Source organism: Engraulis encrasicolus, chromosome 22 (assembly GCF_034702125.1).
Source record: "Engraulis encrasicolus isolate BLACKSEA-1 chromosome 22, IST_EnEncr_1.0, whole genome shotgun sequence".
In the NCBI taxonomy this organism is placed as follows: Eukaryota; Metazoa; Chordata; class Actinopteri; order Clupeiformes; family Engraulidae; genus Engraulis; species Engraulis encrasicolus.
In genome coordinates this window covers 11,889,153-11,913,239 of record NC_085878.1, presented here as the reverse complement: position 1 = coordinate 11,913,239, position 24,087 = coordinate 11,889,153, and the positions used below count along the sequence as shown (strand labels likewise).

General features: G+C 42.4%; 2 protein-coding genes across 8 annotated transcripts in view; both read right to left on the bottom strand.

The window, feature by feature from the left end:
• Window positions 1–2,497, bottom strand: part of gnb5b (guanine nucleotide binding protein (G protein), beta 5b) — an 11,583-nt gene extending 9,086 nt beyond the window's left edge. The window contains exons 1-5 of one of the 2 annotated variants that reach the window (XM_063188938.1): window positions 2,304–2,497; window positions 1,780–1,916; window positions 1,424–1,465; window positions 591–667; window positions 1–6 (exon numbers count right to left, since the gene is read on the bottom strand). The exon at window positions 1–6 is cut by the window's left edge and continues 127 nt beyond it. In XM_063188938.1, the coding sequence (XP_063045008.1) occupies window positions 1–6; window positions 591–667; window positions 1,424–1,465; window positions 1,780–1,916; window positions 2,304–2,415 (374 nt within the window). In that variant the 5' untranslated portion in view covers window positions 2,416–2,497. Of the gene's footprint in view, window positions 7–590; window positions 668–1,423; window positions 1,466–1,779; window positions 1,917–2,028; window positions 2,177–2,303 lie in introns of those variants that run through there. The other variant, XM_063188939.1, reaches the window with a different exon arrangement.
• A 3,722-nt stretch (window positions 2,498–6,219) lies between these two features.
• myo5aa (myosin VAa) overlaps window positions 6,220–24,087 on the bottom strand; it is an 89,836-nt gene continuing 71,968 nt past the window's right edge. For 2 of the 6 annotated variants that reach the window (XM_063188131.1, XM_063188130.1), the window contains exons 27-42: window positions 23,610–23,666; window positions 23,107–23,334; window positions 20,584–20,684; window positions 19,950–20,006; window positions 19,026–19,103; window positions 17,643–17,841; window positions 16,512–16,580; window positions 15,345–15,438; window positions 14,701–14,847; window positions 14,129–14,283; window positions 13,518–13,607; window positions 13,233–13,383; window positions 12,313–12,595; window positions 10,679–10,853; window positions 10,076–10,156; window positions 6,220–9,973 (exon numbers count right to left, since the gene is read on the bottom strand). In XM_063188131.1, the coding sequence (XP_063044201.1) occupies window positions 9,821–9,973; window positions 10,076–10,156; window positions 10,679–10,853; window positions 12,313–12,595; window positions 13,233–13,383; window positions 13,518–13,607; window positions 14,129–14,283; window positions 14,701–14,847; window positions 15,345–15,438; window positions 16,512–16,580; window positions 17,643–17,841; window positions 19,026–19,103; window positions 19,950–20,006; window positions 20,584–20,684; window positions 23,107–23,334; window positions 23,610–23,666 (2,118 nt within the window). In that variant the 3' untranslated portion in view covers window positions 6,220–9,820. The remainder of the gene's footprint in view (window positions 9,974–10,075; window positions 10,157–10,678; window positions 10,854–12,312; window positions 12,596–13,232; window positions 13,384–13,517; window positions 13,608–14,128; window positions 14,284–14,700; window positions 14,848–15,344; window positions 15,439–16,511; window positions 16,581–17,642; window positions 17,842–19,025; window positions 19,104–19,949; window positions 20,007–20,583; window positions 20,685–23,106; window positions 23,335–23,609; window positions 23,667–24,087) is intronic. The other 4 variants (XM_063188132.1, XM_063188133.1, XM_063188135.1 and 1 more) reach the window with 4 other exon arrangements.

Here is a 24,087-nt window from a genome sequence, read left to right as displayed (position 1 = left end):
AGGCCACTGTGTGGAACAAAACCACACACAATATTTGGCATATTGGCATATAGTACTTAACCCTGAACTTTAAAGCATTATTAATATATTAAAACCCAGATTGTTAATATATTATATGCTGTACATCACGTGATGTTATTCAATACATTACGTAACAAACTCAGCGTAGTGTATCGGGTGCAGTATGCATTATTAAAGTTTGTCCTTGAATCAGAGGTGGAGTCCTGTGCTTCAGGCAATAAAATCCTCTTGCATGTTTGATTTCAAACATTTCCTGAATATCCTTGGTTATTCTAATGAGTATGCCAGTCTTCAGACAGGTTAGCTCAATTAATTATTAAAATAGCCTGATAGGAGTTAGCTGTTAGGTGTGCAGGCAGGCAAATACGAATATACGGCAGGGTGGTTTTACACTCTAAAGCCTGTCGGGAATCTCCATCTTTGCCTTGTAGCTAAGGCCAGTTAGGGAGGGTGAGCCACTCAAGGCTTTAGTCATTAGGGGAAAGTTCTTATCGGCAGCTTTCTGTAATCTCTGAGTGTTGGTTGGCTGACCAGGATGCAGAGGGAGTATGGGAGAGGAGAGGAATTACCCTGCTGCTATCGCACAACCTGAGGGGGCGTAGGCACAGGCCATCACCCAAGTGCAGGGCATAGTCACCGCATGTTCCTGTGAAATTGGACACACAGAGAGAGACAGAGAAAGAGAGGGAAAGAGATGAAGAGAGAGAGAGAGAGAGAGAGAGAGAGAGAGAGAGAGAGAGAGAGAGAGAGAGAGAGAGAGAGAGAGAGAGAGAGAGTGTGTGTGTGTGTGTGTGTGTGTGTGTGTGTGTGTGTGTGTGTGTGTGTGTGTGTGTGTGTGTGTGTGTATGTGTTTGTGTGTTTAATGAGAGACACAGGAAGAGAGACAGGTTAGTAAACAAATAGGAGTCCAGCTTCCATTAAACCGCCATTATAGAGGAAATGTTATCCTAACCATCCTTTGCTACTCAGTACACCAGCACAACACTTTGTTCGCATGGCCCTTGAGAGCTCTTCTTGCTTTTAATGTTGAGCTGTCCCACAGCTTTGCACGCCTAACAGCAATTGGCCATTGGCCAGTTTATCGTAGGCCTATATAATGCTGGGCACAAATTATGTTGTGTTATCAATAAAAAGTGCATAATTTATCCTGTGTTACTGTGTCCTGTGTTATTCCTACCTCGGGCAATTTTCTTCAGTGCATGTCATTAATTTAAATATAGGCTAGGTACTCTTGTTTGATGTACCGCCACAGATGCCAGTAAACTACCTTGATTTCGGCATTCACATAGTTTTATTTTGAATGGATGTCAAGTAATAGTATCCTACAGCCTCTCTACACCCTCAGCCTTGCTTACAGAATAGTCTTGCTTATTTTAGTGTTTAGGTGTGATGTTTCACTTACCTTGTTGGTTGTGTATGCGTCCCAGACAATGACCTTTCCATCCTACAAAAGATTTTGCCCATTAGAAGAAGGGCAAACAATATTGAACTATGACGGCACACAGTCAATATCCTGCGTAAATAATTGATAGCCCAATAAAATATGAATCATGTCTTGTGCCAAGTTGAGAGGTAGGCCTACCATCCGCTCATTTAAACAAGCTTGATAAACTCAAAAGAATTTACATTTTATCGGATGCACAAAGAGCAATAGCCTACCGCGCCCTCGTTTGACACGTCAATTAGAACCATGGACAGAGGCCGCGTCAGTGAACCGATTCACCTCGTTAGAAGTAATAGGACAACACATAGGCCTACCTGGGAAGAGCTAACCATCCTCCGCTTGTCTGTGCACCAGTCCACGCACAATACTTTGTTCCCATGTCCTTTGAGAATTCTTCTTGTTTTTATATTGAGCTGTCCCACAGGTTCGATCTTCTCTGCAAGCGTGTTTACTGTTGAGGCAGAATAAATGGACATTGTCTTACTGATATCCTCGTTCAAAAGAGCTTGGTCATACTGTGATTCACTCATTGTGAAAACAGTAGCCTAACATCTATAACTTACTGATCAGACAAAAATACATGACCACTCAAATCCAAAATGCAACAGCGTGTATTCTCCATGTGCAAAAGAAATGTTGCAATGCCGCCCCTGCAGATTACTTGTAGATGAATACAACATGACATTATCGTTACAAGAGTGTAATACTCAACCGCCCGATTAGAGTGACGGAGAACTCAGATTTACGATTAGCCTGATACTCTGAAAAATGTAGAGTGCGCGATGAGATTTGGAGGAATCCTCCCGCCCCTCCTCCGCTCGTGCACTACTTCACTCACATTCAACGTCTTGGAGTTTGGCTCTCTCCGTCTCGAGCTTGGTCTTCAGAGCCTCCGTCTCTTTCTTCAGTGTTGCCACAGTTTCCCCCTGCTCCAGTCCCTGACAAGCCATCTTTGGCACACAATAAAACAAAACAAATGTCAGGTGGTGGTGGTGGTCTTGTCCGGAGCATGAACAACAGACATTACCCAGCCCTCGGAGCTGATGCACCCGTGACGTCATGCCAAAGATGCCTTTTACGAACCCTGCACCAGCAAAACTGAACACTAGGCTACTCTTTTCATGAATTATTGTAATTGCCTGTAATTTATAGCTTTCTATAATACTGAATGCACTAACAAGTAGCCTAATTTAAATATAAACCCAATCTATGTCATAAAGTGACCGACATAGTAGGCTATTCCACCATTTAATTTTATGTTGACAGACATCTGAGTGATTTCCCAAAGCAAAGGTTAGGCCTATCTCATAGGCTACTGAACAAGCAGTTTAATCAGTAGCCTACATCATTTTAGTCATTCAAAGCCACATACTGGTATTAGGGGAAACATACATGCTGACATCATGGGCATGGTGACTCTAGTCAGCTGGGGCCCCAAGTGAAATTTCAAGGGAGTGAACATAACTTGCCACTTCTGTAGCAAGTGTGAGCTGTCATTCACCATCAGGGGCTTAGGAGCCTCAAGCGGGTGCCTGCCTTGCCCAGGGGTTCCCAAACTTAAACCATGACAAGCCCCCCATATACTGGTAGATGTCAGCCAAGAGGCCCCCCTAATATGGGTCATGGCACACTATGTATTCCGTGTCTAGTCTAGTGGGCATGTGAGGCAGTGTCCCACATACAAAACAAGAGCAATAATAGTAATGTTCAGAGAAGCTTATTTTAGTTTCATTTTGTTTCATGTTATTCTGTTTACTCAATTACTTTTTTTTTTTTGCACTATTCTTTTTCTGCCAACCTGCCGCGGCCCCCCTAGCAACCCCTTTCAGCCCCCCAGGGGTACCCGGCCCCCAATTTGAAAACCACTGGCCTAGCCTGTTGACAAGATGCGCTTCTGATCATGGGCACTATGATTTGGTCAGGAGGGTAAGCTGACTTTTTGGGGAGCTGAATGAAACAATTTAAAACTAAGCCTACAATACAATTTCACCAGTTAGATTTTAGGATTTGTAACACTTCATTGGCGAGACAGGATCTGCCACCCACCATCTCCACGCAGAGTGAGCAGTAGTTGATGGCCTCATTCTTCAGGTAGATGTTCATCAGAGGCTTCGTCTTGCTGCAGTTATCGCAGGGGCCAAACGTGATGGCCACAAATGTTTGGTCACACATCTTGGCGGAGGATCAAAGGCTGTGTCTAAAGCAAAATTATGACAATAAACAACAGGGTTTAAATAAATGAATTGCAAATTTTACAGGTCATCATTGTGATGTAGACCAAACATATGAAATAATAAAAATACAACAAAACTCAATACATCACGAGGATCACCTTTCATTTTCAGTCATAAAACCTTACTTCCAATGAACCCTGTCCCTATGGACTATATTTTATATAAATACATTCATATTAGCCTACTGGTGCAACTCAAAGGCTGCTTTACCATTACACATGAAGACCCAACAGTTTTATATCCTATATGAAGCGCTATCTGTGTCACATTGGCCTATGAGGTACTCCAACAGACACACTGGGGGTTAACTGAGGGTAGGATAGGGATAAACACTCTGAAGAGAGCACTACGGAGGTGCCTTACTGTGGGAGCAAAGACAAAACCCAAACTGAGATTTACCATTTATTTACTCTCACTACCCCTTTGATGTCCAGTGTCACACTTGACACTTTACATACTGTAGGAGCCATTTTGTGTAGTGGTGTGGCCTGTCCTTAAGGTGCACTACCAGCTGCATACGGGATAAAGACGGAGTAATCTCCCTCCCACTGATCCAGATCAGGACACACACATACACACAGTCATTCCTCCTTCTATTTTGAGAAATGGGCAACTTTTTGAATGCCTCATTTAAAATGTGACACGAGACAGTCAGTCCGAGACTGTCAGTCCTGCAGATTGTCACTGTCCTACAACATTTCAAATCTTCAATTAAATGCTTCTATTTCAACTGTGATTTTTCGAGGAATGTAGGCCCACTTACATGTACTACTACTTCAATGTTAAATTCACATTCTACATGCTACAGGCTTAATTGCACCAACATTAATACTATACATAGTATTTCATCACTCAATAAAATTGAACACTTTTGTGTGCAGTGCTATTGATATTGTGATCTGCACTGAGATAGGTATTACTTGATTTTGGATACAAGCTACAACTCATGTTTGACCTGCTTTGAAAACTTGCACAAAACAATTATAAATATTTAGACCAGTGCATGAAAACACCTAAAAATTCCAAATAACTCAAATTTCAAATGAGTTGCAAGAGATACTTGCAAGAGATCCAATCACCGAAAAAGACAATCGCACATTATGCCATAAGGCCTGTCCAAACACCAACACACAACCATAATCTCTACACAACCACCCAGTAATAAATGTGATAGAATGCTTACCTATGAAAGAAAGTAGCAGTATTTAGTCTGCGATGAGCCACAGAGCTACTGTCCTGTGTCCCAACAGGCTTGAAGATGGACGTTGAAGGAAGGGCTGTAGTAAGCTTCTTACAGGCATTAACGTTTCACACTGGCCTATGGAATTACCTGCAGGGTGGGCGGCACACTCACCATAACAAATTTTGTAACATCAAAAATAGACTGTCATACATTTCAATAAGAGCAATTCCTCATCTAAATATCCAGAATGTTCTATTTTCTTGATTGAAAATAAAATAGTTCGGAAGGCTTAGGTTGGTATTGCCATGTACTACATAAATGGCCCTACAAAATTATGCTACACAATTACGCTGGCTTAATAAGATTAAATAAATGTGTGCAATGTCTTTTCCTCTGCTTGTACAACAAACACAGATCATCTTAATAATTAGCTGCTCTACAGTTTAATGTTTTGAGTGATCATTAGAATCACCACCAGATGTGTATGTGTGAGCGTGTGAGCGTGTGTGTGTGTGTGCCAATGAGTGGAGAGACACAGGAAGACAGACAGGTTAGTAAACAAATTACACTTCCATTATAGAGGAATTGTTATCCTAACCATCCTTTGCTTCTCAGTACACCAGTCCATATACAACACTTTGTTCGCATGTCCCCTTAGAGCTCTTCTTGCTTTTAATGGCAGCTGAGCTGTCACACCACAGTTGACAGTTAAAAGTAAATCTAGTAACACCAAGTCAGAATAAACATCTAAAGTCAGAGGATAACACTTCAGATTAGCGTAATTATTTTATAATTTAATTTTTTTGAAGTATTGTTTTGGCTTTTATTGCCTTTATTCATGATAGGACAGTTGAGTGAGACAGGAAGCAAGTGGGGAGAGAGACACGGGGAAGGGCTGGCAAGTGACCCAGGACGGAATTGAACCGGGGTCACCATGAGGATGCACCGTGGCCAGCCGTTTCAGCCACGGCTGGGCCGTGCAATTCTTCTTAAAGCAATAGGCGTACTATGCACTTTTTGGCTGGTTCGCATATGAGGCTCCCCCTGTGGTTCCTCCATGACTAAATAGCAGAGACGTGTAGCAGTCGATGAGTGTCAATCTGGCAAAAGCCAATCTGCAGGTCTGACCAGAAAACTGGTGGTGCTGAGATGACCTTCACTTTCATTTCACACTCAGTAAATAAGTAATGACCATCTAATTGACTGCCTTAGATGTGGCATTGTGCCCCTTAACGCATATCAAAATCACTGTGCTGAAAGTAGGCTACATCCATACATACAGTACAACAGTTTACCTACACATAACACATCAATCAAACGCGAGACAGGAACAGTGAGACAGTGCTGGATTCATTTAATCGTTATCTTTTACAAGTATGACAGTTGAACCTTACTCCATGTTATTTTTTTCCAATGGATATAGACATTTAATAATCATAGCTAACAGGGACTACAAACAGCTTTTTAAGTTCTTTTCAAATTTACATACTGGACCCTTTTGATGACTCCACTTCATGGACATGAAGAGCATTTACACCTGAATGAAGTGACTGAAGGGGGACAGTACTTCAAAGTTACGGTACTTTCCAGGGTTTCTGCAGTGTTACAGATTAGGCAAAGGGAGAGCATCATCAAACAGCGTCAAAGCGTGAAATAGGGAGGGGGGAGGAGAATAAAGCAATACAGGTATGGCGTGCAGCCTCTTTCCATGGGGCCTGGATGAGATGACGGAACTTTTTACTCTTAAACCTTTTTAAACTTAACAGCACATCTTAACATCACACGGAAACCTCCTGACTAAGACATCCAACCTTATGGTAATTTCAAGAACAAGTTCTAAATAGTGCAACGCATTTTTTAAATGTTGAATAAGAAGCATATGACATCCCAGCTGGTACAGACAAAATAGAATACAATAAAATAATAAAAAACAGCAATATCGTTCATCATGGTTGTGAAAGTAGTCAGATGTACTGTATGGGCACAGACACACACTCACACACGCAAGTATGAACTGTCACACTTCTGATATCATTATTAAAATTCTCAATATTATTTTCACTATTTCCATCATCATTTTGTGTGTATCTCCCACCTTTGTATTTCTCAGTATATGATCATTTTCTGACCTGACCTACACAGACTTTCATTCATATAACACCTTGGAACCTGTTCCAAGTAGCGAGATCTAAATATTCTCTCCAAATTGTTTGCAAGACAAAAAAAAACATGTGGACTGTCTTCATTGTCATCTATACTTAAGTGATATTGAACCAGCATAAGAGCACAATAAGTTACAACACACCCGTTCCACATAACATGAACTTCAGGACTGGGGCAACAAAACAAAAATATGCAGAATGGATAACACATAAAATATAAAAAAAATAGCAAAACCAAACAATAAGAGATGGACAAATTAACCTTTCCAGTTTTGACTCACCCTATCCTATTTATTTCAATTCATATATTATTATTTTGTACACTTTAAACAATAACATTTATTATTAGTTTAGTTTCATTTTCTTCCAACGCAACACAAAACATGATAATGTCAAAATGAGAAGGCAAAAACATCAACGTAAAAACACAAGAGTCATGGTCCCAAATAAAATGGAAATGATATTCAAGAATCCCCCTCTGGATTCACTCCACCACACGCAAAAAGTTCCAAGAAACCTGAGACATGGAAACGTCAACTAGCTGTAGCTGTAGCTAGCGCATCCGATCTCAGCTGCTTAACACCATTGGGACGAATGGAAGAGTCTACTGGAATCCACATGGGCATATTTATCTATGTTGTTAGATAACGGTTGATGTCAAGTTGTGTGTAGGGTGTATGTGTGTGTACTAGTGTGGGTGGGAGGACGGATTCTAACCAGCTAAAACGTACTGTACATGTAAAGAGGAGTAAGGCATGATGATCTGTATGTGTTTGTGGTTTCTTTAGAAGTTAGCATATTTTTTGTTTGTTTAGTGTGTCCAGGCCACTGTGGGCGTCATTTCTCTACCCATGGACATCGGGGGCTAATGCTGTGGCTGACTGGCCCATGCAGGCGGACTGGAGATGGAGCAGCAGTTGTGCATGCAAGACGGCTGCCTCCACACACTTATATTCTGAATTGTGGTTGGTGAGATGGAGAGAAAACAATTGATACATTATATACACAAGCAACCACAGATTTTCTAGTGGACTGTGTGGGTGGTGGGGACTGGTGTTGTTGGATTGGAGGTTGGTGATATCTGTACAGCAAAGCTAGGAGCACTGACACACACTGCAAAGGCGCACATCAGCAGCAAAAAAAATAGTTAAATAAGCCCATACAAAAAAGTCAGTAAAACAAACAAAGAAAAAAAAAAACAGTCTGCTAACGGAACAACCACATAACCGATAAACCAAATGTCAGTCCTCACTTCGTAAATCTTTTAATACTGAATCACATAATTTAACCTCAACTTTTAAAAAACATGACCTATGATATCAGCAGAGAGACTCTGATCAGTAGATAGGAACTTAATGGAATAGCCAGTGTGCTTTTGTATATGCACATCAACAGACCAGCAAAAGTCCTTACAAGGATGGATCCCCAAAGACCTAACTGTACACCGGTTGGCATTACCCAGATAGTCAACTCCGGTAGCCTGAGTAACATGCCACTCTTTAGAAGACATGGATTTGGGCAAGAAGGTCTTTGTGTCTTCCAGATGTGCACACTAACTAGCACACACGAAGCTGGTGGCCTTCATAAACTCAAGACCCATCATCACCCTCTGCCTGGACCAGTCCAGTAAACCAATAGAGCTCAAGAGCTCGATGACCTGTGCCACTCATGACAACAGAATTCAACCTGACTTTGTAAACAATATTGATATTGAGGAAGAGGAAGGTGAGGAAGAGGAGGCATGGACTTTCTACAGCAGCCTTTGGATCTCTTCTTCAGTGTGCCTGTCCCATCTGACACCGCTAAATAAATATGCTAACTTCCCATCACAATTACACGTAATAACTAACAAAACAGAAAATGGCTACAGTAAAAATTACAGACCGAAAAGGAGAGCAAGGTAAAGCGCGCCGTCCTTTTTGTTTAGGAGATAAACATTATGTTTTATTTTTTTGTCCTCCACAAGAATGACATGGCTCTTTTCCAAGTCATCAAAAGTGACATTGTGGTGCTGAATGATTCTATTTTTTAATATCAGTGTCTAAAGCTCAGACAACAATTATCTAGAGCAATAAATAAAACAATACAAGCATGATATATAATATTTCTAGGCATCTAAGTATGATACAGACCAATGGACGCTAGAGCATGATATGCTATAACGAGAAAGAGGAAAACCTGCAGGTTCTGATACATTCCAGAACAAAAAGTTGTGGTGAAACACCCACCACACCACTTACCACGCATCTTTACGCACGCATACATGTGCGCAAACACACACACACACACACACAGACACAAGCGCACATGGGAGGGGTCAGTCATTGGGGCAAGCGATTAGGGATTGAGTCAGGATTGAAGCCTGAGGGTTGCTGGTTCGAATCCCGACACCACCAAATGAGTGAAGTGGGGGGAGTGAATAACCAGCACTCTTCCCCATCCTCCTCCATGACTGAGGTACCATGGTAACCCCCTCCCAACAAACAATTTCTTTTAGGGCAACTTGTGCTGCAGTGTGCCGTGGCACAACGACAATGGGACTTTCCCAAATGTGACTTTCACTTTCAAATACACACAACCACACACATACACACATACCTGAATCTGCTTCTGGTTGAAAAGTAAAGATGCTGAAATAAGCCAAGGAGATGGATTTCACTGTTAGGGAAAAGGACAGTAACGGTGCTCAGGCTTGGGTGTAAGCTTGTGTGCGGTGTAGCTGGGGGTGGGGGTGGATATTTATTTTCTTTTATTGTTTGTGTGTTTGTTTGTTTGTTTAGACACGTGTGAGGAAGGCCAGGTTGAGGCTGGTGGGGATCTGGATGGTCTCCAGGGCGAGGGAGGAAGGGTTGAAGGGGAATGTGACCGGATAGATCATTTTCGTGTCCATGAGGAGCTGTGGAGATTCCATCCGATCTCGTAAGCGAGTCTGTGTAAGAAGAGTGAAAAAGGGAAATAAATAACATCAGTTCCTTACAGTAGCAAGATCAGTTCCTTCCTGATCTCATCCATGCCTTTCATAAGCGCTTACCTGAATGGTTCGTATGAAGGTCACAGACACTCGTTCTTCGAATTCATTGAGTGGAGTGTACAGGTTGAGGACCTTCACAATCTGCGGAAGTGAAAAGACAAAGAATACTTTTACATTTTAAATATTGTAACATTGGCTTTTTCCCAGGATTTATAATGCGCACATATGACATCTGTAGTAGAGAAAGTGGAGACGTGTTATTTACTGTATTCTCATTTTATTCTATTTTCAGATTTAAGGGAGTAGGGAGTAGCATGTATTAAACCGTTTTAGTCAACAAGGTACAGCTTAATGTGATTTAAAAATTGAATCGAGTCCCAGGACTAATTTAAAACAATCATCAACTACAGCTAAAGTGCTGCTACATGTGCCAATTAATAATAAAATAGTTGATTGTTGCTACTGCAAACAACCAGTAGCAAACCAAGGGAGGCGGGTCAAACATGGCGTTTGGAAAATCTTAATTGTTATGCTCTTGGTCAGACCAAGTCTCGAAGAGATTTGAAAGTCGATGGTAATCAGGCTAGTGTGCACTTACTATGTATAAATACATTTTTACTAAACATTATAATAATATGAATAACATCTGTAATGTTAGTGCACCTGAGAGGTGGTGAGGGCGTTGCACATGGAGCAGATGGCCTCGGCGTCCTCGTCGGTCTTCTTCTTGACCTGAAGCAGCTGAGCGGCCTGAATGAGGGGCTCCAGAGTCTCCTTGGCACTGCACATCATCAGGTTCTTCTCCCGAAGCCACTCCTCCAGCTGGCTCACGTTATACCTGCAGCACAGTGGATGGGGAAGAAGAGGGGGGGGGGGGGGGCATCATGATACAATACATAGATGAAACCATGACTTTTGAATTAGATAAATAGTTTGCCTTCTCGAAAGCTTTGGTCTCCAAAATGTGATCAGTTATACTATTATAGAGCCTTAGCAGACAAAATTAGGTAAAAATCAGTCCACCCGTTCTAAAGTTATTGCATCAATTAGGTATCTGCGACAGCTGGTGTGGTCAGCGATATATTGGTGGATTGAAGTATTGAGGTCTTTTTTGCTAGCTTGTAGCTGATCTGCATGCCCTTGCTCCAGGTTGTGCTTGCACAGTGCACAAAGTACGTTGTTTAAAGGGGTATGCCACTATTTTGGGGCTTAATACAGTTAAAATCGTTCGCTGGGGTTTATAAAGGTGGTAAAGTGTCTTATTTTTCATGTAAGCCGTTGTCTTGCTTTAAGACAAGTTAAAAGAGGGAGCGTGTCGCTAAGCTAGTGAAAGTCAATGGATCCGTGTAGCATGCTACAAAACACTTAACATGAAAAATAAGACACTTTATGATGTCTGTTTGCTAGTGCGTACCTGATCTATATGTGACGTCTGCTTACCAGTGCGTACCTGATCCGCATGTGATGTCTGTCTGCTACTGTAGCGCATACGTACCTGATCTTCATGCCATTGCTCTAGGAGCACATGTCCTTAAGCAGGAGCAGGTTGTTTAGGTTTGCTATTGCGCATGTGCCTGATCTGTACGTGATGCATGGTAGATGTCTGTCTAGTTGTGAGTGCAGGTGACTCACTAGCCATGAACCTCAGAGTTACTTTCGGACGCGACACAAAACAGAAATAAAAGTCTTGAGTCCAAAAATTAAGTTTGATGTCTTTCTTTATAGTAACTTAAAATAATACAAAACAAAAGATGAATTCCTAACTCCTATCTAAAACTAACTGAATTGTGACGGTCAAAAGACTGTGATGCTCCTATGGTTCGTGGCTTCTACACTGACGTTCTTCATGCGTCCTGACGGTTTTATATTAATATCAGCAGCCAATCAAAATGCACCACAGTAACTAGTGTCTAGGTAAAACTTTACAGAATTACAAAATGAATTTGTATAACACTAAATATGCATACAATATTCCTAAGTATCCAAATTAACTGTAATTCGGCAAAATAAATTCTAAATACAAAATCTATGTACATAAATAAACATTTTACTTAAACATAGAAAATGGCTCTAACACTAGTCCTGTGTAATGTGCGTACATGACCTGTATGACCTTGCTAAAGGAGCACACGCAGCCGCAGGTTGTTTAAGTTTACTTATGTTTGAAGCGATGCCTGCACAGGTCCTTTATTTTGCCAGTGCGTACCTGATCTGTATGTGATGTCTGTTTGCTACTGTATCATTTACCTGATGTAGCCTGATGTACATAATGTCTATTTGCTACTATTAGCGCGTACCTTATCTGCATGCCCTTGCTCCAGGAGCACATGTCCTTGCGCAGCAGCAGGTTGTTGAGGGTCACAGCTCCGATGATGTAGAACTGCTGCTTGACCACCTGCTTGATGAGCTCGGGGTCGGTGCCGTGCTGGCACATGATGGAGTGGAAGGCGTTGAGCTGCCGCAGGATGGATTCCAGCGTGTAGGTGCCCTCGTCGGCGATGCTGGAGGTGCGCTTGCGCAGGCCCGTGGGCTTTATGCCCGACACGCCCTGGATGGTCTCGTGCTCCAGCATGCCGGACACTGGAAAGGGCACGGGCAAAGAGGGAGGCACACCAAGAGATACGCACTCGTTAATATCTTTTCATCTTTTATCTGCCCTGGATGCTCTTGTGCTCTTAGCATGTCAGAAACTGCCAAGAGAGTAAAATGGATGTAAAAAATCAGATACTGCTAAGACTATGGAGATGACTAAGGCCGAAACGTCTGTTCGTCATGCTACCCAATAAATTACGATACGATTTATCATCAAGACATATCTCTGCTAAAAGGAATGAACAAGACACCTTAATTATTTTGATTTTTATCTTGACTCAGAGAAAAACTAATAGATACGCTTCAGATACAGTTATGCCTGACTAACTGTTTCAATCACCTTGCAGATAAATGATGCAACATTATTTTAGATTCATACATTATTGTTTCAGATTCATATTGAATGAATAAATAAATGATTCTTCAATGACCACATAAATAGGTGGGCAAATTTGTTCGAAGAATTTGTTAAAAGAACCACATGAACAGATTTTTAACATTCTTAAACTTTCTTAAATCCTTTTCATGTTTCATTTGGCTTCTACCAGCACAAGTGTAATAACCAAACAAAATGTCTCAATTTGAAAACAGCAACGTTTGGAAGAGATCCAGGAAGTGGACTGACCAATCATGGGCTGCAGGATGTTCTCCATGCACTTGATAAGCTGCTGATAGATCTGGATGGCCAGGTCGCTCAGCACCTGACGATACTCCGCCAGGTCGAAGTTGGACAGGCAATGCTCATTCTGCTTCGTGGAGTTGTGCTTCATGAATTGCTGAAGTGACAAGAGAGAGAAATAGAGAGAGGACATTAATATATATTATAATTATGTTATTTTAATAACGTAATACAGTGAATAAATACTGAACAGTACACTGTGAATGTGTGTGTGTGTGTTTCCAGGTTTACCTCATCACCGCTGTACTGTTTCAAGCAGTGGAGGAAGCGGCATGTGTTGGAGAGCCAGAAGGACACCGTCTCAAAATCATCTCCCCTTTTCTGGAACAGGAGGTACAATATAAAGGTCATGATGTAATACAGTATGTATTCGTCACAGACATTTCATTGCATTGTCACATACAGTTGTTTCAATTTTAAAAAAATCTGTCCATTTATAGTATGCATTTCATCCCAAAACCTTTCGTAAAAAGCCTATGGTGAACAGCAATGTATACAGACTGTCATGTGGAATACCACAGGAACACAGGTGTTTCTTTGTCTTTTTTATGTACTTTCTATGGGTTTTTTCGCCTTCTCCACAGATAGGACAATGAAGAGCGACAGGAAGCCAATGTGGAGAGAGAGACGCCGTAGGGACGGCAAATGACCCAGGCCGGAGTCGAACCCTGGGTGCAACCCTTGGGCAAGCAAGCACAAATGTTGGGGGCTTAGCGCGCTGCGCCACAGTGCCCCCCCAGGAACATAGGTGTTTCAACCACAGTTTTTGACCACTAAGGCTATGACTTTTTTACTGTTTCTTCCACAAACGGATGACTGTGCAGCTCATCTTCAGCCCTTACCTTGAGTATCTTCTTGATGCTGTTGATAGTGCAGGTGAGCAGGGAGCGGACCTTCTGGTCGTCGTTGACGTAGTCGGCGTGCCGCAGACACATGAAGAGGATGTAGGCCGGCAGCCCCGGGATCAGGTTCACGGCCACGCCTCGCGGCTTCAGCTCTGCAGGAATTCACAACACATACACACATGGTTACACATGCACGCCCCACAATGACACGTAAGGTTATGCTGTTTCCATGTAACCAACATGACTGGAAAGACCATATTGTGTAGTTTCACAGTTAATGAAATATGACATCGATCGATAAAAGATGAATATCTTTTACAATTATTGTACAGCAACTTTAAAAACAAAACCTTTCTCTTTTCAAAGGACATATTCAAGGTGGAGGGAGTTTTGCATACACATAGTCAAGGTGGAAAGGGTTTTGCATACACATACTCAAGGTGGAAGGGGTTTTGCCAATGTGGCAAACTTTACTATAAAACGCTGGGGAAACCCTTGACACCATACAGTATGCCCTTGGGTAGCGCATCGCTATGTCTAGGGGGTTCTGCAGAGTAAACAGTGCTCACCCAGGATGAGGTTCTTGACCAACTTCAGCTCATCCTCCTTCTTGTACTCCAGCATGCCCTGGAAGTCCTTCTCCCTGCGGGGGATGTTGACCGGCCGGATGGGCTCATCCACCGTCTGCCCCGGGGACACGCTCTCTCCCTGCCCCACTGAGAAGAGGGAGAAGAAAGGACCATTTCATTCAGAATTTTGTATTCATTTCACAAGTATAAAAGCAATGATGAAAAAAAATATCATTTTTTTCCTTTTTCTTATTTAAACATGCATCCTTTTCATTCAGCAGGCCCCTAGAACTGTGAGCTAAAAATCTCCAAGTCCTTGTGACATCATAGCGAGACTACTTATTAGCTGTTTTTCTTGCACTGACACTATTAGTTACCATATCTGAAAACATTGTTCAATTTTTTAAAAAATACCCTTTTAAAAACATGTTGATTGTTTAAACCAGTTGCCTCCAAATGCCGGCCCGTGGGCCAAATTTGGCCCGGACATGGAAAACATTTGGCCCGCCATGAGGTTGGAACAAATGAAGACATAGTATATGTGTGCTATCTGTGGCCATTTGGTTGGGCCATTTGTTTGGGCCTTAGCCGCATTTGTGCTATATAATTTGGCCCTTGGGCAAAAACAATTAAACCAACATTACCTTCCAGTTCGCCAATCTTCTTGGCAAAGACCTTGAGCTGCTTCTTGAGTTTGCGGACCGTCTTGTCCTGTTTCTCCAGCTGCTCCATGAGGTCCTACGCGTGGGATGAGAAAGATTATATTACAGGATATCCATGAAATAATGTGACTACATGGAATCTGATTCATAATGTGCGGGGTGGGCCAGTTGCATTGGAATTGGGACAAACAGCAGAGGTGTTTAGTTGAACGCATCAGCCGTCATGACAAATGACACAGGTTAGCGCGACTGTTCTCTTTTAGAGAAAGCTCTGAGAAAACCTGGGAATGTGGGATGAGGATGAGGATGGAAACACAGTCTCTAGGAGATCTAAAGGTTGGATCTCTCTGTGCAGCGGAATGTGTGTGTCTTGCGCTGCACCACCAATCTTATATAATACAGTTAAGCCCCACTCATACTTCTTGCTACACTCCAGAAAATGTCATGACCAGAGTCAATAATCTGGCCAAGTTGGCCATCTTGCAAAATTCAGACACACTCAGAATGGAAGCCAATTACTTTAAATTCAATCATTCCCATGGTTCAATGGGTGTAGATGCACAAGTCCCATCATTATTGGTCCTGCTGGTAGTCAAGTCAATGGAGAGAGTGGTCTGCTTGATTGGAAATATTACATTTTAACCAGACTGGAAGCTCAGAAGTGATGATGGATGGCCTACATACAATCAAAAAATGTACAGTTTGATAAAACAAGCATGACTAATGGGAATGCTGAATGATTCTTAAAAAAGCTGTTTTTTCGCTGAATGAGGTTTATTTAAATATCTACTGTTTTGGTCCCAGACAGTAACTGACTCGTGATGTGGTATACTTTACACCAAACTGTGCTTCCACACCCAGTGCTGGACAGTTAGAAAGAAAGTGCACACGATTTATTTCACCTTTGGTGGGTTAGGGCACACTGCTATAAAGAGTTAAGGGCTGGACTGATTTTTTTTTTTAGAATCACTCTGTGCAACACAAGCTCCAGTGGAAGAGTGTTAGTAGTAACATGCACAGAGGAGAATCACTCAAGTCTTGCCTGCACAGGCATGTGAACACACACACGAACACACACACACACACTCACACACACAAGCACACACACGCGCGCACGCACACACAAACACATCCATTCTCCCTACATACAATCATCCGCTTTAATACGCTGATTCGATACTGTCGAATTTTTTCTGGGTCGTCTGTATTTTGCATTTCCTGTGAGAAAAAGAGCCACAATTGTGAGTAACTCTAAACGAGATACTCAACATCTGAAAAACACCTCCATAAGGTTACTAGCATGATTGATGTTATGATTACACATGGAAAACAACAAAATGCATTACAATTAATGATGTTTTGACAAAAATATGAACAGTAATGTAGACATGGTGAGCTCTACTAGGCAAATCATTGTAACATACTTCCATCAACCTTAAATGCAGTAGTTAAAAAAGGGTTAACATGGCTTTTTCTATATCATTAATATAAAATTCACAAGACTTCGACCGTAACCAATATACAACAGTGGATATTTATAGTGGTTGGAGTCATTCATACGTGTACTGTCTATGGTTAAGCAGTGTCATATATTGGTGTGGTAATATCTATGGTGATGGTTGTCATAAATACTGTACAGAGCCCTACTATATGGGTACATACATGTACAGCATGGTTGTCTCTATGATCTGTATAGATGCCTATACTCTATGTGTCTATGATGCCTATAGAGTTGTATGGTGATGCTCTATTCTAATACTCAATACTCAATATGTGTAAAAGGGTCAAAGACGTCTTTGTCATTCAGTGTTACGGACACCTTCCGCCGACTGTAACTGCAAAAAAACATGATTTTTAAATTGTTTCAAGTGAATGGATGACAGCCGAGGCTTTCATGAATTCCCTGTAACTATAAATAAATAAAAAGAGTCACGTTTTTTACAGTTACAGTCAGCAGAAGGCATCCGTTACACTGAATGACAATGCCATTTTGCACATCTTTGACCCAAAAGCATCTATCGCAGCAGTAGTATTGGGAGAGTGAACGGTGGTAGTACTTGTCACTACAATATGCCCATAGATATCTATGGTGGCGGCCATTTTGTGCGCGTTTAGCCATCTACGGCAGTAGTATGCATCTATGGTAATAGAAGTCATACAAATGTGCCTATAGATATCTATGGTGGCTCCGGCACCCACCAGGTTCCTGTAGCAGTCATCAATAAGCCTACAGATATCTATGGTGGTGGTGGTGGTGGTGGAGGTGGGAGGGGCACCCACCAGGTTCTCGTTGGTGAGGCGGGTGATCTCGTGCTGCAGGCTGGCCTCGATGCGGGCCTCCGGGGGCAGCTGCAGGTTCTGGGCCAGGAGCTGCTGCTGCCGGTTGTTCTCCTCCTTCATGCGCTGCAGCTCGCCACGCAGGCCCTCCACCTCCTCCTCCCCGCGCCGCCGCTGCATCTGCAGCTGAGACTCCAGCAGCCTGGTGGTGTGTGTGTGTGTGTGTGTGTGTGTGTGTGTGTGTGTGGTAGGGTGGGGTTGTTGGTGTGTATGTGGGTGTGTTGTGTTGATGATGTGCATGTGTATGTATGTTGTGTGGGTTTTGTTTGTGGTGTTGTGTTGGTGGTGTGTGGGAACGCATTTGTGTTTTGTATGTGTGTGTGTGTGTGTGTGTGTGTGTGTGTGTGTGTGTGTGTGTGTGTGTGTGTGTGTGTGTGCGCGCGTGTGTGTGTACGCATTTGTGTTTTGTTGGTGTGCGTGTGTGTGTAATGACAGAATGGAAAGAAGGAAAGACAGAGGTACATACAGTAAGCTCAGGCATGAGCGCGGTATATAAAAGACAAATACCAGCGGTATTGGTGTGAGTTTTTGCTTATTGTTTCGTGTGAGTCAACCCCCCAAGTCTAAAGCTGGAGTACTCGGGGGACCTGCATGCTCTCCACTCCATCCCACCCCATCCCACACATCTGTGCCTTCACTGGCTGACTACAAAACCCCACTTCAATCCTCAAGACGTCTCACTCCAACAAAGAACATGCAAGAGCTGGTGTGGAACGACCACCTAACAAACCACCTAATAAAGGCACAGATTGGGATTGGGGTTAGGGCAACAACTGCAGGTTAGAGATCCACTCATGTCTGCCTAATGCACTTTTTTTAGTTTTTCTAAGACCCAACCAACACATGCAAAACCAAAACATTTGAATGAATAGAATTGCCTAAAGATAAAGATCCAACACCACCTAAAACCACAAGAACATGCATTGGTAATGAAATAGTTATCGCAGAACATTGTTGAATAGGATAGGAATGCCCTAAACAGCTTGAACGATGAGAGAAGAACAACAGTCCACGGGTTAATTTCAAGACACTACGGTTTTTTACAGAGGTTATATTATGTAATGCTAAAATGCAGCATAAGCCAGCATCACAGCCGTCTGGAGAGCCAAAGCTTGACAGAAAGAGGAGAAATGGTGGGTGGAATGCATGGAAATGGAGGATGAGAAGAGGAGACACTCTCCTCCCTTTTTTCCATTTTACCACGCACTCCCTCATGCTCTTTCTAGAACACTTTCAGAGCCAAGCATACAGTAAACACACCACGTCCCAGGCACAGACGCAGGCACGCACACGCACACACACACACACACTCCAGGCTCTCTTAACCTGTTGGTTTCTTTTAACCCTTCATAAACCAGCCAGAGCTCTCCATCCTCATTCATCTTATGGTAATCTGGTGCAGATCTGATGGGAGTGGACAAACAGAGTAAGACAAATAAAAACAAACTAAAAATAAAACACAGATGAGAGGGACAATGCAGGAGAAGGAAAAGTATGCAAACAATGATTTTTGAAAAGTTCATGGCTGACAGCGCTTTCATGAAATATGCATTAAATGCTTAACGCAGATGAAGGTCATACACTGAAAGAGCAATGCTGGAAAAAAAACAGACACTGTGTTAGTCATTCCAAGCCTCCATATTACACCAGCAAACACACACTACAAAGCTGTGGTTAGCTCAACAGTCCACGAGCTTCCTTCCTTGGTGTCAGGTCCCCCTCTCAATAGTTTTTGCTAAGTAAGTAAGTAAAGCTAATTAAACCAAACTTCTCACCCGTTTTTCCATGTCTGTGGTTAACCCTGGTATCTTAAACCCATGCATTAAACAAACACACAAGATGAACCACAAGCAACTTATACTTCACATAATAACAGGGATTCAGTGAATCACACATTTTAAAAACTGGGCTTACACTACCATTACCAAATATTACTGGCTTTAGATATTACCTCAGCATTATTCTGCTTATTTATGACCCCTGAGAATAGCTTAGCTGGATCTACTAGCATGTTGGCTAAAGAGACCTTATGCTAGCAGTGCAGGAGCAGCATGCAAGTTAGAGCATCATAAGCCGCTGGTCGCTAACTCTGACACGCTGACACACTGACTGACTGAGGGTGTAGGTAAGGGGGCGGTAGTACCACAGTGCTGCTGGGTCACTTCACGTGCGCCAGAACAATCAATCAACCAATCATTCTGGGCAGGGGCTGCATGGCCATGCGTGATGCCCAGGCTCCAGCTACAGTACCTCAGCCTATTCACCAGCTCGTTCACTTCGAGCGGTTTGCGTAAACACCTGGGTGATCTGGACAGAGAGAGGCATAGGCAGGGTTCAATGTTGAGACGCCATAGAAATACAAGTATCAGTAATTCTTGGCACGTTTGATTGAATGCGGGCCGGTAAGTGGCTCTCTGTCAGTGTGTGTGTGTGTGTGTATGTGGTGTGAGTGGGTGTTTGCATGCGTTTCTTCTGCGGGGAATGTTTGTGTTATTCTCTGGACAGACAGTCTTGAGTCCTCTCCTGCCATACCACAGAAGATCCTTCAGAACAAAACAACCATGGCCATCTCAGTGGTAGTAGCCAACTAGCACAGGATCACAGACCACACTGTCTGAATCAGTCCATCATGTTGCATCCATACCCTTATGGAAGAAAAAAAATCCTGTGCTGATGTTGTACTCAAAAAATTAGGTTTTTACAAGAGTTCTGCTTCATAGTGCTGCAGTACTACATCAGTGAAAGTAGTATTTGGACAAGACAACACTGGAGTAGAGCAGAAAAGGGTAATGACACCAACTGCAAGTTGAGCTGTGAAACAGAAACATGTTGATAACAATAACTAGAAAAGAACAAATCAGTAGGGGAAACGTAAAGCCAATACCTGTTGTTGTCTTTGAGGCCCATGTAGGCCTGGGTGATCTCCCCAGCATCCTTCATCTTGTGGAGGTCCTCTGGGTGCGACATGGGCTCAGTCATCGTCTCCTGTGGGGGGAGCACATCACACAAAGCACATCACAGCATTCAGGCACCAAGTCCTCAATGGTCAACTACATGCACTGTATACATTCACAATTTGGCATATCGAAATGATCATAGTTGTATCAATCATCATAGCATATCCAAATGATTCATATTAAATCACAACATTTACGTTTCAAGTCTTTACGAGTCTAATGCCTTGTGCTACGGAACTGGTATGGCTTACACAAGAAGCCGGTGATGCAACTTATTACAAAAACAATACAGAATTGTATTTGTATTTGTATTGTCTTTTCCATGTGTTTAAAATGGAACCTTGAGTCTACTATAAATAATTCAACTAAATTCCACACACAGTACTATGAAGACAAACACTACTTTCTTGGGTCACATACATATATACAGGGTACTTAAAATAAAATAAAATAAAATAAGTACAGAAACACCATTTTGGCCAACCACACTCATTCCTGTATACATGCCAAGGGTGTGAGAACATGCATTACTAATGCAAAAACATTTGGGGGAAATCCAGTGACACAAACATGGCAAACCCCATCAACAGCAAACCCTATCATTCAACACCTGTGACTTTTCTGTAGGGAAGGGCTAAGACAGAGCTTGGCTGTACGCTTACACCAAAACTACAAAAGCTGCTGATTAGTTTTCAATACTCACAAAAGATCAGTACCTTTTGTGTTCATGCATGTTACCCATAACAGTATAATCATTTTGTTTATTCAGGTGTTTTCTCTCGAATCTATACTGTATTTTGATTGACAGGCAACATCACAGCTCAAGTAGCTTTTGTATTGAACAGTGTGACTGCACAAGGAGGTTCATGAGCAGAGCTGGGTAAGGGATCTTCAAAAGTTGCAATGCGATACAATTATTATTTTGGAAATCAGTTACCATAATGGGAATCAGGTGATTTGGAAGCATGAAACTTGGATTGTGACTTCTGAAGGCCCGGTACCCTTCTGGTGAGACTTGGGGTGCATTTGTAAACTGCCAATCTGAGCACACGCTGCTGTTCTTTGCTTTTGGTTGGAGTATCAAAATCACTGGTTTGTTCTTGTAACATGTGTTTGACACTTCAATGTTTTAATTATGGTATTGCTTTTTGTAGTCCAATGTGTCCAGTGACATTCACAGTGAAATGATTAACACCCCAGCAAAGACGCAAAGATTAAACATCATCTTCAAGGCCAGGGCTCTGTTAGGTCCACTGTTGATTCCAAATAAAATTGGAGGATAGAGGATTTGACACCGTTATGAGGCTAGAGGATTTGAAAATAGAGTTGCACTATGCATTTTGGAGTTTGGCAGAGTTTTACTAACGCACCCTTCAAATAAGTCAAGAGTGGAACAGAGGGATCGCAAGACAGACACAAAGAAAGACAAACATAAAGAAAGAGGGACAGACAAACAACTAGGTGGATGTGTGCACGACCACAATGCAGAAAGAGAAGAGCTGTGTACCTTCTCATCCTGGCACCACAGGCATAGCGTGAGGGGAGTGGAGAGACAGACAGACCCACACACAGGATGTCATTGCAATGAACACAAAACTTGCCAACACACAAACCTGCTTATTCCCTCTGGGTAGGTACAGTTCTTGTTCATAGGACTTGTAGCAGGTCTTGACACTAACTTATTCGCTTGCCTGCAATGTGGCTAGTGGTTTTCCCGAGTCACTAGCCATCCAGCTATTCTACTAGCCACAAATTAGATTTTTTTTTCTTTATCATGACACTGTTCATCTAACCTCAGAAGATGAGGTGTTAAAGCAATCAGATGAGTGCATAGCTTTCTACATGGAAATAAATTAAACAAATAGAAACTGAGTAACTGATCTTTTTCTTGAACTCAAACAGAAACATTTGATGCACAAGGCGTAAAATGCAGAATATTTGCTATTCTGATATGTCATACTATCGAACAAGCTATCTGCCAAATTGGCTAGTGGCACTGTAATTGTTACTAGCCCCAGCCAAGTTTTACCAGCATTTGGCCGGTTGGCAGGTGCCAGTGTCAAGCCCTGATTTGTAGATATAGAATCACTTGCATTTGCAGCTTGTCTACTCTGTTATTGATCAGTGTCTACGCAGCTGGCAGGATGACAAGAGTTACACCGGTAACTGCAACACCAGAAGGCAGTCAAAGAAAGTATTTAAAATTTTGACGTTTCAGGTGCGCGCTCTGAACTCCATCGGAGCAAACTGGTTGCATACTTTTTTCTGTTTCTAACGGTTATGCTTTAGGCATAACTGCGTATTACATCTTGCTTTGGACCTGACTCCAGTTTAAGGTGGAAAATGTGTGTGCTTTAGTCTTATATGCAAGAAACAGCTGTGTTGATCAGAGTCATGTGCGACTCTAGGGTTGAGCAGGGTTGAGTTTGGCGCCCTCTGCTGGCTCCTACCTTATGCTGCATGGCCTCCTTGTGGCTAACGAGCTGTGAGCGCAGGATCAGCACCTCGTCCTTGCGCACGTCCAGCTCCTCGTTGGCGGAGTTGAGCTGCTCCAGAAGCACCTTGTAGGCGGGCGAGCCGGGCGCCGAGGAGCCAGCACCCGCGTTGCCGCTCAGCAGCTGCCGCATGTCGTTCAGGTTGTGCTTCAGCTTCTTGTTCTCAGACTCCAGCTCTTGGCGCTGAGCGGGGCACAACGCGCGTGAACATACATACAAAAATACACAGAGACACACACGCACACAGATGCAAACACAATTTAGTGAAGTGCATTAGTCTAAAATCAAGCAAATTCATTCTCATTTTAATGTAAAAAAACAACGTAAAACCGACTTAAGTTTTAAGTTCAATCAGTAATGAAATAAATTACTGTATATCAAGCAAAGATAAATAGTGAGAAATGGTCACTCAGTAGAGAGGAAGAAGAGAGGTGACAAGAGGGAACAATGATCAGTACCTTAAGAGACTCGTATTCTAGTTCTGCACTACGAGCCTTCTTGTGTTCCTCATCATCCTGGAAACACAACAAAAAAAGGGAAATGTCAGAACAAAAAGGTGTGCTATCCCATTATAGTTACACGGGCAAGGTCTAATCCAGGGTCTATTTTTTTTCCGCGTAAACTTCTGGCAAGCATAAATGGGCATTTGTAAAAAGGGATGCCACATTATCCCGATATGACCTTTTTAAGTACACAATAGTGTTCCATTAAAATGTGCTTCATTGCTTTAGTCAATGAAAGCATACCGGCATTGTAGAACATATACATGTAGTGTGGTGCTGAAGTAAAGTACATTTTTTATCAGCCATAAGGGCCTTCATAGTGTTCCATTTAAATCTGTTCTATGTTGTTCCTTCTGACCGCCAGGCGGTGCTTTCAGCACTGAATGTTCATCACATGCAGGTCAAGTCTAAATATCAACAAAGTCACATGGTG